The sequence below is a fragment of the Rhinoderma darwinii genome, chromosome 2 (assembly GCF_050947455.1).
Source record: "Rhinoderma darwinii isolate aRhiDar2 chromosome 2, aRhiDar2.hap1, whole genome shotgun sequence".
Taxonomy (NCBI): Eukaryota; Metazoa; Chordata; class Amphibia; order Anura; family Rhinodermatidae; genus Rhinoderma; species Rhinoderma darwinii.
In genome coordinates, this window is record NC_134688.1 from 235,390,852 (window position 1) to 235,406,133 (window position 15,282).

The 15,282-nt window shown below is 41.1% G+C and overlaps 1 protein-coding gene across 8 annotated transcripts in view; it reads left to right on the forward strand.

Moving 5' to 3' along the window:
• Positions 1-15,282, forward strand: part of SCML2 (Scm polycomb group protein like 2) — a 91,562-nt gene that overhangs the window by 19,441 nt on the left and 56,839 nt on the right. For 5 of the 8 annotated variants that reach the window (XR_012881444.1, XM_075852956.1, XM_075852958.1 and 2 more), the window contains exons 2-4: positions 9,512-9,625; positions 11,171-11,241; positions 14,373-14,607. Coding sequence is in view for 7 of the 8 variants with exons in the window: in XM_075852956.1 (XP_075709071.1) it covers positions 9,598-9,625; positions 11,171-11,241; positions 14,373-14,607 (334 nt within the window). In the remaining variant the exon portion in view is untranslated. Of the gene's footprint in view, positions 1-9,511; positions 9,630-11,170; positions 11,242-14,372; positions 14,608-15,282 lie in introns of all 8 variants that reach the window. The other 3 variants (XM_075852960.1, XM_075852961.1, XM_075852964.1) reach the window with 3 other exon arrangements.

The following is a 15,282-nucleotide window of genomic DNA, read 5'->3' on the forward strand; positions in this document are numbered from 1 at the left end:
TCAATGCATCTTCGTGCTAAATAGCTTTAGTATGTAAACACACGAGAAAAGGAAAGGATAATTTTGGACACCTTGTCTCCCATAAATAAAAGTATAGGCTCTGCTCCGGGACTCCGGCTCTGGGGAAGCCCCTGACATCACTGTCTATATCTGCTGCTGTGTTGGATCTGGCTGGTTCATTACCAGTTAGATACAAAACAGCAGCAGCAGCCTAGCATTGTCAGGGTGGGAAGGCCCGCATTTTTTTAATACCAGTCTGCGGCCACACCAGTACCCGTCCATCACTACAGATGTCTGGTACTAGATCATACCCGGCTCTTCCCGGTACTCTTGGTGGCAGTGGGTACCGTGGTAATAATGGGAGGTTAGTCATAGCCTTTTCACCAGCTAACACCAAGCCCTGCCTTAATAATGGATTCTGTCAATCACTACGTGATGTAAAATAATTAATGACAGCTTAGAGTTGTCACTCCTTAGTTTACGGAGGCTTGTAAGGGGTACAGGATCAGCAGAGATGCGCTAGAATTTTGGTGCATCCCGGCTTCGTGCACAACTAAATGAACCTAGTGCGGGGATTACTTCGGATACAAAGGAGTCTCTGCGCTAGGAGTTAATAATGGTCATTCACCTACTTTCAAAAGTAGGTAAATGATTGCTAGCAACCAGGTCACTAGCGATCATTCACCTTGTTGCTGTTCCTGCGCCGTCCTCTAATCTAGTGATGCAGGCCTGGTCTGTCCTGACCAGTCCTGCTCCAGCGGAACGTCGCAGGTGGCGTGATGACGTTATAGTGCCGCCTGCATCACAAGAAAGGCGCCGAATGAAGAGGCAGGGAACTGATGGTTCCCTTGCCTCGCCAGCGCCTTCAATTGTATCCGTGTCCTAAGGATGCGGACACAATTAAGTACAATAGTATGTGTCCCCCTCCCCTGTGAGTCATATAGCTTATTTTTGTAGAAAAAACATTATTTTTATATATATATATATATATATATATATATATATATATATATATATAAAATCTCACAGTCGCGCCACATTATTATGACCACCAGTCTAATATCCAGAGTATCTGCCGTGTGCAGCACGGACAGCAGCTAGACTGGCTGGTGGTGAATCTATAAGGTGCTGGTAGGTTGTTTCAGCTATCTAGAGTCATGCTGACTTCAGTGCATCCCACATTTGCTGGAGGGTGCTTGGGGGAGGATCCATACAGCCAACAAGACGATTGAGGTGGTCCCACAGATGCTCAATAGGGTTCAAGTTTGGCGAATTAGGGGGCCGGGGAAGTACTTGGATGTTTTGGTCGTGCTCCTCCAACCACTGTCGGACATTTCTAGCTGTGTAACATGTCGCATTGTCCTGCTGGAAGATTCCATCTGTCCCGGGGAAGACAAACAGCATGTATGGGAGGATGTGATCTGCAACGATGGATTCATACCCAAATCGGTTCAGAGTGCCATCCACATGGATGAAATCCCTGTGCACATACAGAGAGGCTGTGTACTACAGCCTGGGTTTAGGTGTGGAGTGTGGAGTGTGGAGTGTGGAGTGTGGAGTGTGGAGTGTGGAGTGTGGAGTGTGGAGTGTGGAGTGTGGAGTGTGGAGTGTGGAGTGTGGAGTCATTCCCACCCCTCTTCTTTGCATAAGGCCGTTGTAGATACAAGTCGGTATATTTTTCTCTACTGGATTCCGTGGATATGGAATAGCGTAGTCTTGTATGTTGTTTCATACTTTTTGTTTTGCGTTATACTGACGTATACCAGTCCGATGGAGTTCTATGTTGTGCTAATGAAGTCCAACAGATACACTTAGCGTGGAGATTTCCCAATGTACAGGCTAAGGCCCCATGCACACGAACGTGCTTTTGCGGCCGCAATTCCCCCGAAAATCCACTGGAGAATTGCGGCCCCATTCATTTCTATGCGCTTATGCACACGACCGTGGTTTCCACGGTCCGTGCATGGCCCAGGAGCCCGGACCGCAGAAAGAACGGACATGTCTTATTACAGCCGTGTTCTGCGGTCCAGGCTCATAGGAAATAATGGACACGGCCATGTGCACGGCCCGCGATTTGTGGGCGGCTCGTGGGTGTCACTCAGTGGCCGGCCGAAATTACGGCCGTGCACATGGCTACGGTCGTGTGCATGAGGCCTAAGGCTGCAATGTAACAAAATATGGAAAAAACGAAGGGGTCTGAATACGTTCTCAGTATTTTGTTTTACATTCTGCCTCTTAATCGGCTGTGTTCACATGAACCGGTATCGGTGTAGTTCTCCTCTGCATTTTTTATCATTTACAGCACAACACCCATACTAAGAAGACGAGGAATGACAGCAGCACAAAATGCATAAAAAAACCTCAGTGTGAACAGGGCTCATGTGCAATTTTACTCTGCTGAAAAATATTCCGTGCAACCTCTAAATAATACTATATTTTTCCCTTGGGGTGCATTGAGCTCTGAAGACCCTTTGAAATTGTTCCATACTGTGAATGTCATAGGAATTGTGTTGTCGAGACCCTGGGAATACCTTGACTATGCGCTTCTCTGACTGCATTTTTAGTTCTTCTGGACAGTAAAAAGCCAAACATGCTGCAGAGTTGCTCTGTTTGCCATTATTGACCGAAATATTGCGGTTAGCTGCCAGCAAAAAGAAAACGTCTGTGACAGCCACTTTGTATTGTAGCTGCTGCTATTCAGACTTGTGAAGGACGTTGTTGGTTTCCCAGACTCCACTCAATAGAGGTGCTAGTAAAACACAGATGGGTTGTAAAGGAGGAGTCAGACACTCTTTCATCTGCAGATGGGATTCCTCGCACATTACCTGATCTGGAGTCACACTTCCTTCCCGCAGACGATACGTTTGTGTTGGATAGTGCTGATCTCATGGTGGCTTTCTAGGACGCTACTGATCTATGGCATATTTTATACACTCAATGCTAGGACATTACAAAGTGATGGGCAGTGAATATCAGACTCGTACAGGTAAGTGACATGTGACTGAGGTGCTGAAAGTTTTACTTGTCTCCTCACAACTCATGTCGTCTAGGTTGTTTGCAGCCCTGGTTTTTTTTTTTAGAACTTTGTTACATTTATAATAAGATTTAAACAAAAAGTAAAGTATCCTGCTGCAAATTTCCATCATTCAGTACATCACAGAGGTTTTTGGGCGTTTTGTCGTCTTAAGGTGTAATGTATTTATATACAGTTTTACAAGAGTGTAATATAGGCACACTTCTGGGCCCATTTTACGGCCTGAAATCCAGGCCCGACCACGGGGTCTGATAACCTGAACTTACATCATCATAGGACCTTTGATGCTGTTAGATGCGGTCATTAGGCACGCGGATAGGCCGCCATCATTCTATCAGTATCTGCTACAAGTTTTGTCTAAGGCATTTATGAACACACACAAATTAGTGCAGGCAGAATATGTTTTTTATATTTACTCATTTATTATTTCCATATTGTGTCTTAAGTCATGTGTTGTACAATTGTTCTGTTTTTTTCAGCTGTATTTCGTCTCATTGACCAGTAACATTGAATTTGGATGTATACATGTATCAAAATAAGAGAAAGCATTTTCTTCATTGACTCAAAAAGGCAAAATATGTAACAAAGACAATGATCAAACATGCTGTATATATGAAATATAAAGAAAGAAGTTAGAAGGTGCTGTGTTACAGTAAGTTACTGTATGTCTGTGATTTTGGGGCCTGTATTTCTACGCAGGGAGGATACCTCTCGTATTCGCATCTCCGGGTTGGGCAGATATACATTGTGTGCCACTTGGAAATTATATGTTATAAGCTATAGCGAGTGATAAAACCATTCAAATGAACAGCTAGAAGTTCAGTGTTAAGTGTAGGGACAAAGGAGTAGCAGATGTCGACGGTGGAATCGTTACGTGAGAAGTCTTCCCTGAGTGGAACTACAGGCCCCAGAATCACCGACATACACCAACTGACTGTAACATCGTACCTATTGTCTATTATACGGTGTTGGGGTAAAGTACTCTTCTAAATCTTTGTAGAACTATATCTGTGACTGTTTTGAGCTGTAAAATCTTCTTTCTTTATATTTTGGACATGAGGTAGGCGGACACCACCAGTGTATTTTTACCAGCTGAAGTCAGAGCAAAAAAAGAATGCTTAGCTGTCACATATTTTTTGCATATATGAAATGCAGACAAAAAAAAAGTGATGTATTTACTGACTTCAGCTTTGTATTCAGGACCTTCCCTATATGAAACTATTAACTGGTTCCCGACCGCTGGCTGTGTTTTTACGGCCAGCGGTCAGGGTCTTTAAAACCCGCGCCATAGACTTTTTACGGCACGGGTTTTAACTGACTATCGGGTCTCCGGCTGTCAGTGACTGCCGGGGACCCTGAGGAGAAGATAGAAGCAGCTTTCGCTGCTTCTGTCTTCTCCGATCTCTTTTACACAGGGCTCAATGAATGCTGTGTATATGAATAGAGACAGCAGCCACGCCACTGTCTCTATTGGTCCCGGTGATCATGTGACTGGTCACATGATCGCCGGGTGCCGTTAGTGGCAGGCTGCTGCTGGGTCTTACTAGACCCGGCACAGCCCTATTAGTGACAATCGTCACTATGAGAGGGCTGATTTCCCCTGTAACTGGGGCTGCTGTGCAACTCCCGTTACAGTGGAAAAGATGGTGTAAAAGAAAGAAAAAATATATATAAAGTTCCCCAAAGGTCTTTTTTGACCTTTTGAGGGACAGACCAAATTAATAAAAAAATAAAAGTAAAGTGCAAAAATTTTTTTGTAATAAATACACATAAAATACCCACCCCAAAGTAAACGTTCCCCCCCCCCCGCCAATCATTGTCGTAACGCTAGCCCGGACCCAATTACCCTAATATAGACATGTAATATATTAAAATTTACGGTAGACAATGACGATCACAAATAAAAGGTCTATTTTAGGGTAAAACTATGTTATTACCAAAAAAAAAAATAGCAAAAAAGTAAAAAAAAGCTTATTTTTTTACTATTTTCAAATTTTAAGAATAAAAAATCTAAACTAGCAAAAAGGATGTGTATAAAAATGATTGAAAAAAACAAAAAAAACCTGCGTTGTCTACAGAAAAAACATTGCAAAAATCACGTCGCTAGCCCAACAAATAAAAAAGTTATAGCCATTTAACTAACGCGTGCTAAAAATGGCTAAATGGTGTTTTGGTCCTGAAGGCTCAAAATAGCCCAGACCTGAACTGGTTAAAGGGTTGTTTCATGACACTATAACCACCAATGAAATAAATGGATAGCTCAAGTCCCCCAGAGTTTTCTGCAAGCCAAATACGGCACCCAAAAAAATATTGTGGTGTTTGGCTAAAAGAAGCGATCAAAGGATACATTGGACTGGTTAGGAGTCCAGTGTATTCATGAGGGGAGCGCTCCCTCTTCTCTCCCTGTCTCTCTTGTCTTGACTGCATACACAGTAGCCGACCAATCACTGTGAGTCCTTTGATTGCTCCGATTTGCTAAATAGCACAATATATATTTTTTATATAGGGCAGTATAGTTTGATAACAGATCAAGGGTTTCCCACAATGAACATTTATCATTAATTCACAGGATATGTGATCATTGTATGATTGCTGGGCACCCCACCTCTAGAACTAATTGAAGTAAGAAGGCTTTTGAATGGAGCGACGGTCACACGTGTGCGTTGCCGCTCCCTTCGATGTCTATGGGGCCGATAAAAACAGCCGAGTGCTACACTCCGCTGTCTTCGTCGGCCCAATAGACATTGAATCGAGTGGTAACACATGTGTGTGACCGTGGCTGCTTTCAAAATCTTACTCACTTCGATCTGTGGGGTCCCATTAGTGGGGTCCCCAGCAATCATACATTGGTATCCTATCCTGTGGATAGGTGATAAATGTTCATTGTGGGAAAACCCTTTTTTTTTTTTTTTTTATGTATTTTTTTTTGTGTCAATAGTTTTTATTGACATTTTTTCAAACATGATAAACGGCAAATTAGAAAACAAATCATTAAACGTGAGCACATAGCAATCCGTCTAGTATGCAAGCATACACTGGATCAGAGTACATCTAGGTATCAATTACATACATATAGCAGTACGAACAACATTCTCTACGTTACTTCTTGAAGTCTTTACGTTTGTGCCACAATGGAAGCTCACGAATTATAGAAACGGAAAGAAAATGAATAAATACGAACATAACAACCTAACCTCAAAAACTAGAGGCCAGGTACACAAATTCAGAAATGCCTGGGGAAACCCTTTTAAACTGTACTTAGTGTGACTGCTTTTTAAAGGAGTTTTCCAGGGATTATTCTGTATGTAATTTTACATAAAATTAGGTTACTTTATATAACACACTCCTGAAGCACTTTATGTTCATCACCAGTATTTTCCGCACTTGAAGGGTCCAACATCAATAGTTTTAAAAAATCTGTTTCTGTATCTTACCAGATCAGAGCCTTGTTTTAAATCCACGCATGGCATGTCCACCAGGCATTGAATTTGTTAAAGGACATATGCTAAAAAGCCTGAAGAATCACAAACATGTGAGAAGTTTAGTACAAATAACTAACTCAGAAGTGGCTTCAAAGGACTGATCGGTTTGATGTGAAACATCAAAATCATATGATTACAAGCAGCAATCCCCTGATCCTCAAGCAACTGACACATAAAAGCAAGACTTAAACCTTTGTAAACTACAATGCAGAAAAAGGGTGATTCTCGCTTTACTAATGTGTTCACATTGCCGCCTCCACACGTGGTTTTTGTCCAGCAATTTACACCGCATAAAAAAAAAACATGGAAAATTGGCAATTTTTTTTGTAATGTAACATTAATTTTTTATGCCTCTTTTTTTTCTTATCTATGCGTTTTTGGTGGTGGTGTTTTATTTAGTGCCTAATGTTTTTTAAGTTCAATATAGAAGCCTTTGAGAAAAATGACAAAAAAAGTCTAAGGTGGGAATACCCCTTTAACCCCTTCCCCCTGCTGGCATTCTGGGCCCTAATGTCCAAGCCATTTTTTAGATTTTTCCATTGTCACATTCGAAGAGCTGTAACTTTTTTATTTTTGCGTCGGCATAGCTGTATAAGGTCTTGTTTTTTGCGGGACGACTTGCAGTTTTTATTGGTACCATTTGAGAGTAGATGCGACTTTTTGATCACTTTCTATCACATTTTTTTTAAGTCAGGATTAACAGAAAACAGCAATTTTTCCATTGTTTTTTATTTTATTTTTTACGGCGTTCACAGTGCGGATTAAATAATGTAACAGCTTTATAGTCGGGGTCGTTACGGACGCGGCGATACCAAATATGTGTAACTTTTTTGCTTTATTGTAGTTTTTTTTAATAGTAAAGCATTTTGTAAGGGGAAAAGCTGGGTTTTTCATTTTTTTTTTTTCACTTTTTTTTTAATTAACTTTATTAAACTTTTTTTACTTTTTTACTAGTCCCACTAGGGGACTTCACTATCCTCCGATCGCTATTATAATACACTGCAATACTTTTGTATTGCAGTGTATTACTGCCTGTCCGTTTAAAACGGACAGGCATCTGCTAGGTCATGCCTGCGGCATGATCTAGCAGGCATTCGCTGCAGGCAGGCCTGGGGGTCTTTATTAGACCCCCGGCTGCCATAGAAGACACAGACACTCGGCGATTTTATCGCCGGGTGTCAGTGAGATGAGAGGGAGCTCCCTCCCTCTCTCCAAAACCATTCAGATGCGGTGCTCGCTATTGTGCACCGCATCTGAGGGGTTAAACAGGTGAGATCGATACTAATATCGATCTCACCCGGCAGAGCAGGGACGCCCCCAGCCCTCAGCTGCTTCTGGCAGCTGAGAGCAGGGAGATTTCACGGCTCCCTGCTCTGTTTACTTTATTCTACAGCAGCGACGTAGTTTGGCGGCGCTCTAGAATAAAGCCCACTAATGACCGCCGTAAAAAGGCGTATCGGCGGTCATTAAGGGGTTAATGTGTTTGTTTTTAATATATTTTTTTTTATTCAGACTAAAACAAATTATTTCGTAATGCTGCCTCCAGTCCTCCTAGAAATAATACCAGTTGCTATCCAGGGTGCTCCCCTCTCCTTCTGTTCTCTATTCCTCATCTATTCTCTATTTCTCATCTGTTATCCTTATTACAACTACTACTTTCTTTTCCTTCCCTTTAAATAGTCTTTTCCTTTATATAATTATATTTTATGCCTGGAGTCACCGGACTGAAATGGGGTCTATACTCTCCTGTGTTAAAGGCTCTGTCACCACATTATAAGTGGCCTATCTTCTACATAATGTGATCGGCGCTGTAATGTAGATTATAGCAGTGTTTTTTTTAATTTAGAAAAACGATCCATTTTGATGGAGCTCATGCCCAAGTCGATCGCTGCTTGTTTAAAGGCCCTTTACAGGGGCAAATATAAACTATATGTGGACGAATAATTGTTAATACGATGTTGGCACCACATGTTTACACAGGGAGATGTGCTGTTGACTACGATGATTTTTCAGGGCAACATAAAAGACCATCAGGCTCCATTTGTAGGTGTTGTGTTCCATCAGTGGATTTCAGGGGTATCGTCATATGACATTGCTGTATGGCTAACAAGCTATATAGAGTGACTTGTTGCTGCACTGCTGTTTCACGAAACAAACGAAAACTGTAAGGCCTCATGCACACGACTGTAGCCATGTGCATGGCCGTGATTTTTGGGTCGGCCGGCAGCGGACTGTCAGCCACGTGCTGCCCGCAAATCGCGGGCCATGAACATGGCTGCGGCCATTATTTTCAATGAGCCCGGACTGCAGAACACGGCTGTAATAAGACATGTCCGTTCTTTCTGCGGTGCGGGCTCCCGGGCCATGCACGGACCGTAAAAACTACGGTCGTGTGCATGACCCCATAGAAATGAATGGGGCCGCAATTCTCCTGTGGATTTTCGGTGGAACTGCGGCCGCAAAAACACGTTCGTGTGCATGGGGCCTTAGCCAGCAGAGAAAGCTATTTTATGTAACAAACAATACACTTGGTTAAACTTCAGTGTATAGTCTTCAGTTTCAATAGGACATAAAGCACAACAAACCCCACAGTTGCAGCAACAACTACATATTGTTTGGTACAAGCCAGTCATCACCTGTATGTGAAGGGGCTATAAGTGCAAATATCAATGCCCCAGTGTCAGCACTAGTAGATAAGACATTGATGTATGTCAGCAAAGTATGTGTTCTGTGGATACCTGTATCTCATTCAGAGTGTAAAGCAGATCTTTGGCTTATCTTCAAGCAACTAGAATAACTATTCTGCCACGTGGACTATTTCTTATTAGAAAACCATAGACTGATTTTAAAAAAGGGACATAATATATGTGTTTAAATAAGCATGCATCCAGGTAGATAGAATTGTCATTTGAAGATTTATATGTCCTGTAATGAATTGATTGTTTAGCTTTATTTACACAATCCTCTTTTTTTTTATTTCTTTTTTTTCCCCTAGAAAGCCACAAGGTGATAGAACAGAGGGCCATTAAAATATAAAACCGCTTTTCCCCGGGCAGCTGTGTTTGAAGAGCATTATTCACTATGAAGACTACAACAAAAAGAACAAAAGGTAGGTAGGTCTCTCCCTTGCCTACCCTTGGTTTTAGTCCTCTTTTAAAGGGGGTTTCCCATCAGAGACGTTTATGACATATCCACAGGATATGTCATAAATGTCAGATAGATGGGGGTCCCACCTCTGAGATCCGCACCTATCTCTAGAACGGGGCCCCCTAAACCCTGTTCTACTGCTCTGTGTTGTGGCTGAATCATGTTTTTTCCGACCATGAATTACGGAAACAGCGTAACTCGCTGAGCTACGCTGTTTCCGTCACTCTCATAGTAGTGAATGGCAGTTGCGGAAGCAGCGTAGCATGTGAGCTACGCTGTTTCTGTAAGTACCATTCAGTTCCATGGGACTTACGGAAACCGCGTAGCTCAGCAAGCTACGCTGTTTCCGTAGTTCATGGTCGGGGAAAAAAACATGATTCAGCCACAACACAGAGCAGTAGAACAGGGTTTAGGGGGCCCCATTCTAGAGATTGGTGCGGATCTCAGAGGTGGGACCCCCATCTATCTGACATTTATGAAATATTCTGTGGATATGTCATAAAGGTCTCTGATGGGAAACCCCCTATAGGTTTTTTTTTATGGTTTGAAAACAAAGATTAAAGTGGTTGTCTCATAAAGACAACCCTTTTTATAAAAAAAAGAAGCTGGCATGGCAATCTGCTAATCGCCATGGACCTGGAAATCATGTGTTAGATTGCTGGGGGAAGCCGTAGGCTGCCAAACATTTCACCTGCGGTGTCTGCTGTAGGGGAAATATAGCATTCTATGCCTAGACGTGCATGTAATTCTATGATGCCCTGTGTCTGCCAGAGCGTCTTTCTGTTCTGGCATCAAGAGGGGTGGCCCTAAGTGAAGGACCGCCCTCTACGTCCTCCATATACCCTAATAGATCATAGGGACATGGTTTGTCCTGATGGGATAACCAATTTAACACATGATGGCAAAGAAATGGAATGGATTTGAAGCAGGGCACTTTCAGTCCCAACTAGTGATTGTATTAGACTACAAAGGAAATGGCAGACATACCTATAGATGTAAAATCTCCACAGTCTGAAACTATCCATTTAAAGAGGGAAATTTATTTTCTGTATGTCAAATTATAATCTGTTGCAACCTTATGTTACTCTGCAGACGTAAGCCTATTTCTTACTTGAATGAAGCGGGTGCAAATATGTTTTAACACCTTTTAAATGCCACCAATTCCATAATCAGTTTACCGGAAAATATTTCTTCCTATATATACTCCCTGATGAAAGACCTATGACTATCTGAAGCATTACTGTTATTGAATCTATGATGTCACCCCACTAATAACATTGGAAACGTACTAGCATTATACTTCCGGTATTCTGTTCTATTTGTTTTAGTGCACTACATAAAAGTAATTTCTGTGAATTGCTATACTGATCAGAGCAGTTGTTCAGACCGGGAAAAATGTGAAACTTGTTTTGTCGGCCAGAAAATATTTTCCATCAGTCGGTACTAATTGTTTTAGTGCCATAACAGCGAACGTTATGGTTGTGTAAACTTTCATTTGTTTTTTCAGAACAGTTTAACTGGGATGAATACTTAAAGGAAACTGGTGCATTTGCTGCTCCATCACTTTACTTCAGACAGGTACGCTATTCTCCTAGTGATGGGTACTCTCTTGTATTAAATAAATAAATAAATAAATATATATATATTTATATATATATATATATAATTTATACAAGAAGAAAGATTGCAGCTCCCAAGCAAGTTCCAGTAAGAAAACATGTGTTTTTTTATTTGCCCATGTTTAGAGCCAAAGCGACGTTTCAGTTCCACCGTGGAACTTTTTTCAAACCGTGGAACTGAAACGTTACTTGGCTCTAAACATGGGCAAATAATTTTCTTGCTGGAGTGCTGCAATCTGTTTTTTCTTTTCTTGTATGGTATTTTGAGCTGTGGATGCTAAACAACTGGGCCTGAGCATCTCCAAAATGGCAGTACTTGTCAGGCGTTCCCAGTTTGCAGTGGTTAGTACCTAACAAATGTGGTCCCAGGAGGGACAACCGATCACAGGATGATGGATGCCCAAGTATCATTAATGCGCGTGGGGAGCAAAGGCTAGCCTTTCTGGTCTTATCCCTCCGAAGAGCTACTGTAGCACAAAAACCTGAAAAAATTAATCATGGTTCTGATAGAAAGGAGTCAGAACAGGCAGTGCATCATAGCTTGCTGCATAGTCTGAGACCAGTCAGAGTGCCCAAACTAATCCTTGTGTACAGGCAATGGGTATGTGAGCATCAGAACTCGCACGTGAAGCAATAGAAGAAGGTAACCTGTCTTTACTTTGTGTGCTGCAGCGTCTATGTGTACGCATACATAGAGGCTCCAGCGCAAAAAGTAAAGAACATTAAAGAAAAAATCAAGTAGAAAAAAATGTTTTTAAGCACAAAATAAATCCATTTAATAATAATAAAAAAAGGCATAGCCTTTAAAGTAAATGTCTTTCCCTGATCACCCTTTAGTGTTTTGTTTCGTTTTTTTTTTCCAAGGTCCATAATCTGGGAGCTTGTTTTTTGCCTGGCGTGTTATAGATTTTAACGGCACCATTAATTGTACCAAAAAAATGTACTGAAAAGCGGAAAGAAAATTCTTTGTGAAGGGAAATAGAAAAAAAAAACAGCGATTCCTCCATTGCTTTTTTTGGTTTTACTAAGTTTGACTATTTATACCTTACTGATGTTAAATAAATAGATTTTTGATACAATAAGAAAATCTTCTTGCAAAGAAAATAATAGTGTTACATTCATTCTTCTACTGCGCCATATTCTGGGAACCGTAATTTATTTTATTTTTTTATTTTTTAATAGCTCTGTGAGGGCTTCTTTTTGTGTGGAGAGCTAGAGTTTTTATTGGTGCCATTTTGGGGTACATGCGTCTTTTTGATCTGACAAGTTTTGTTTTTTCCTTGCGTTCACCTTGCAGGATAAATTATATATAGTAGCTGGTACAACACACAACAATTAAAATGTTAATTTATTTTGATTTTTACCGCCTCCTATTAAGCCCTATTACCAAGATTGCTTACCTGGAGGATTTCATTAGGCCTCCAGACTGCCATGACAACCATCGCCCCCGATGGGGGCTCCCCCTTTTTCTAACAGCTTAGATGACGTCCCTATCGACTGCGGCATCTAATTTGTTAAACGGCTGGGATCGGCGCTCTCTCTGATCCCGGCTGTTAAAGTGAAGTGTCGGATGTTACATACAGTTGACACCCGCTAGGCATGGAGCAGGCTAAGCCTGTGGGCCTGCTCCATACTCTCCCCTACCCCACCGACTGACGTACAGTTGCGTCAAATGTCGGTGGGTGGCTAAATTATAACATTCTCGAGCACCCACGAGCGGGAACTTTATTGGAAACATGTAAACGTTGAACTCTATAATATAACCGTATACAGTAAGTTCCTAAGGTCTCCCTATTGGCAGCTACAGACAGACAGAATTTTATAATTCTTGTAGGGAATTTTGTACTGTATCCAAAAAATTGAGCCCCAACTGCTATAAAGATATATGGAGAAAATAATCAACACAAAATGTTGATGTAAAAATGATATGGTGCTAAAGGTGGACACTGTCAAGAGACGGTGGCGCTTTACAAGTACATGTATAAGATAGATGTCTGGGCAGCACTTTCCCAGTAGAGCCCCATAAGTCAACACTCTTCAATCATCAGTCATAAGCTCTCTTTGCAATGCTTATTGGAGGACCCCTGTACATGTTTAACCCTTTCACTGCCAGGACATTTCTCAAACTTTTGACATACACAAAACCCGAATTATAAAATAATTTAAAAAGTATTTATTAATAATGAAAGTAGACACCTGGCACATTGTAAAAATGACATCCAGCACTTTACACTCAAGGGCGCCTTCATACAATCAAAGCATAAAGTTGTGTAAAAAATGCATAAAAAGTCATGTTTGTGGATATGACCTAAGCAGAGACTTAGACGCACAACAATACTAAAAAAGTAGATGATATGTAGATTTCATACATGACATTTATAACTATGTCTACATACAGCTTTGTATAATCACCAGAACTGTTTTGACCAAAAATCTCTCTGTTCCAGATTCCAGTAAACATCTGAGTCAGTCGACAAATTGTCTGATTAGGCTCAGGGCGTTATTAGATATGAAGACATATCTGCAAGTGCAGGTTTTTAAAAATTTTTTTTTATTATTTCTTTATTTTTTTGCTTCTTACAAAATCTGCAGAGGCAGATTCGCACCAAAATTTGCTGCTGTGGATTTCCCTGCTGATACGCTGTGAGAGTAATCCATATCAAATCGCAATGTATAATTTGTGTACCTCAAAATAAGAGTATATGTGTGTATATATGATTTCAAATTATTAAAATGATTAATTTTAATAGTTTATGAGCTATAGTCCCTTTGATAGATTCCTTTCATACTAATAAATTCGTGCTGATATACCGTAATACATTTCAAGTTCAGGAAATAAGACTAAAAGAGCTTCTGTAAACCAGATAGAGCTTTTTATTTTACAGTTCCTATAAGATTCCCCTTCTATAGTGAAGATAGTAGGTGTACTAGAAAACGGAATAAGTCTGAGTATCCAGAATAAGCCCTCATGTAAGCCCCCATGTAAGCCCCCTCGGCCAGTCAATGGAATAAATTGTTTACTGCTGTTTGAAGTAACTTTTTATATTTTGTTACAGTTTAAACCAGGATTTTATATTATGTTCTTTGTAGTCTAGGAACCCACCCAGTAATGAATTTAAAATTGGCATGAAAGTGGAAGCTCATGACCCTCGAAATGTTACCTCCGTTTGTATAGCCACTGTCGTGGGAATCTCTGGAGCACGCTTGCGCTTACGACTGGATGGCAGCGATGATAAAAATGACTTCTGGAGGCTGGTGGACTCCTCTGACATACAGCAAATTGGTACATGTGAGAAAACAGAAGATATGCTGCAGCCACCCTTGGGTAAGGGGCTAGGTTTAGGTCTTTACAGTATATTAAAGAAGATTTATAGAAGGTGACCGTTTCACAGTGGCTGGAATGAAAACAGGGACATCTCGCTTTCACTCATATCAGTCAACACTTCCTTACCACTGAAAATAAATACTGATAGTAGCGAGGAAGCAGGTTCGCAAGGCAGTCGGTCACAGGCTGCATTTTGCAGCTCATGGGTAGTGGGTGTGAGGAGCTCTACCTAATCGGCACTAGCGTTTTTGTAATAAGGTAATGCTGATTGATGTCAGTGAAGGTGAATGTCTGCCTCTTGATTGGCTGAACATGCATGTTCATTTTTCGCTGAGAGAATAAGCCATTGTAAAACACCTCTGGCAGAGGCCTGTCTCCTGGGCGTAAACAAAGGATCAGGCATGTTAAAATTCAAGGATTACCTGGAATTACTTCGATTTCTGCATTGAATACTATCAAAATGTGGCCTGACTGTTATCGAAGCCATAGTTATAGACAAATAGAGTCTAATTTAAGGCCCTTTTACACCGGCCGATAAGCGAGACATCGTTGATCGGCACTCGTTTGCTCCTGTTACACGGTGTTATGGATAGGGACGAGCAGTTGTTACGCCGATCGATCGTCCCCATACATTATTATCATGTCGGCACCGCGTCTCTCTTCACACATGGAGTT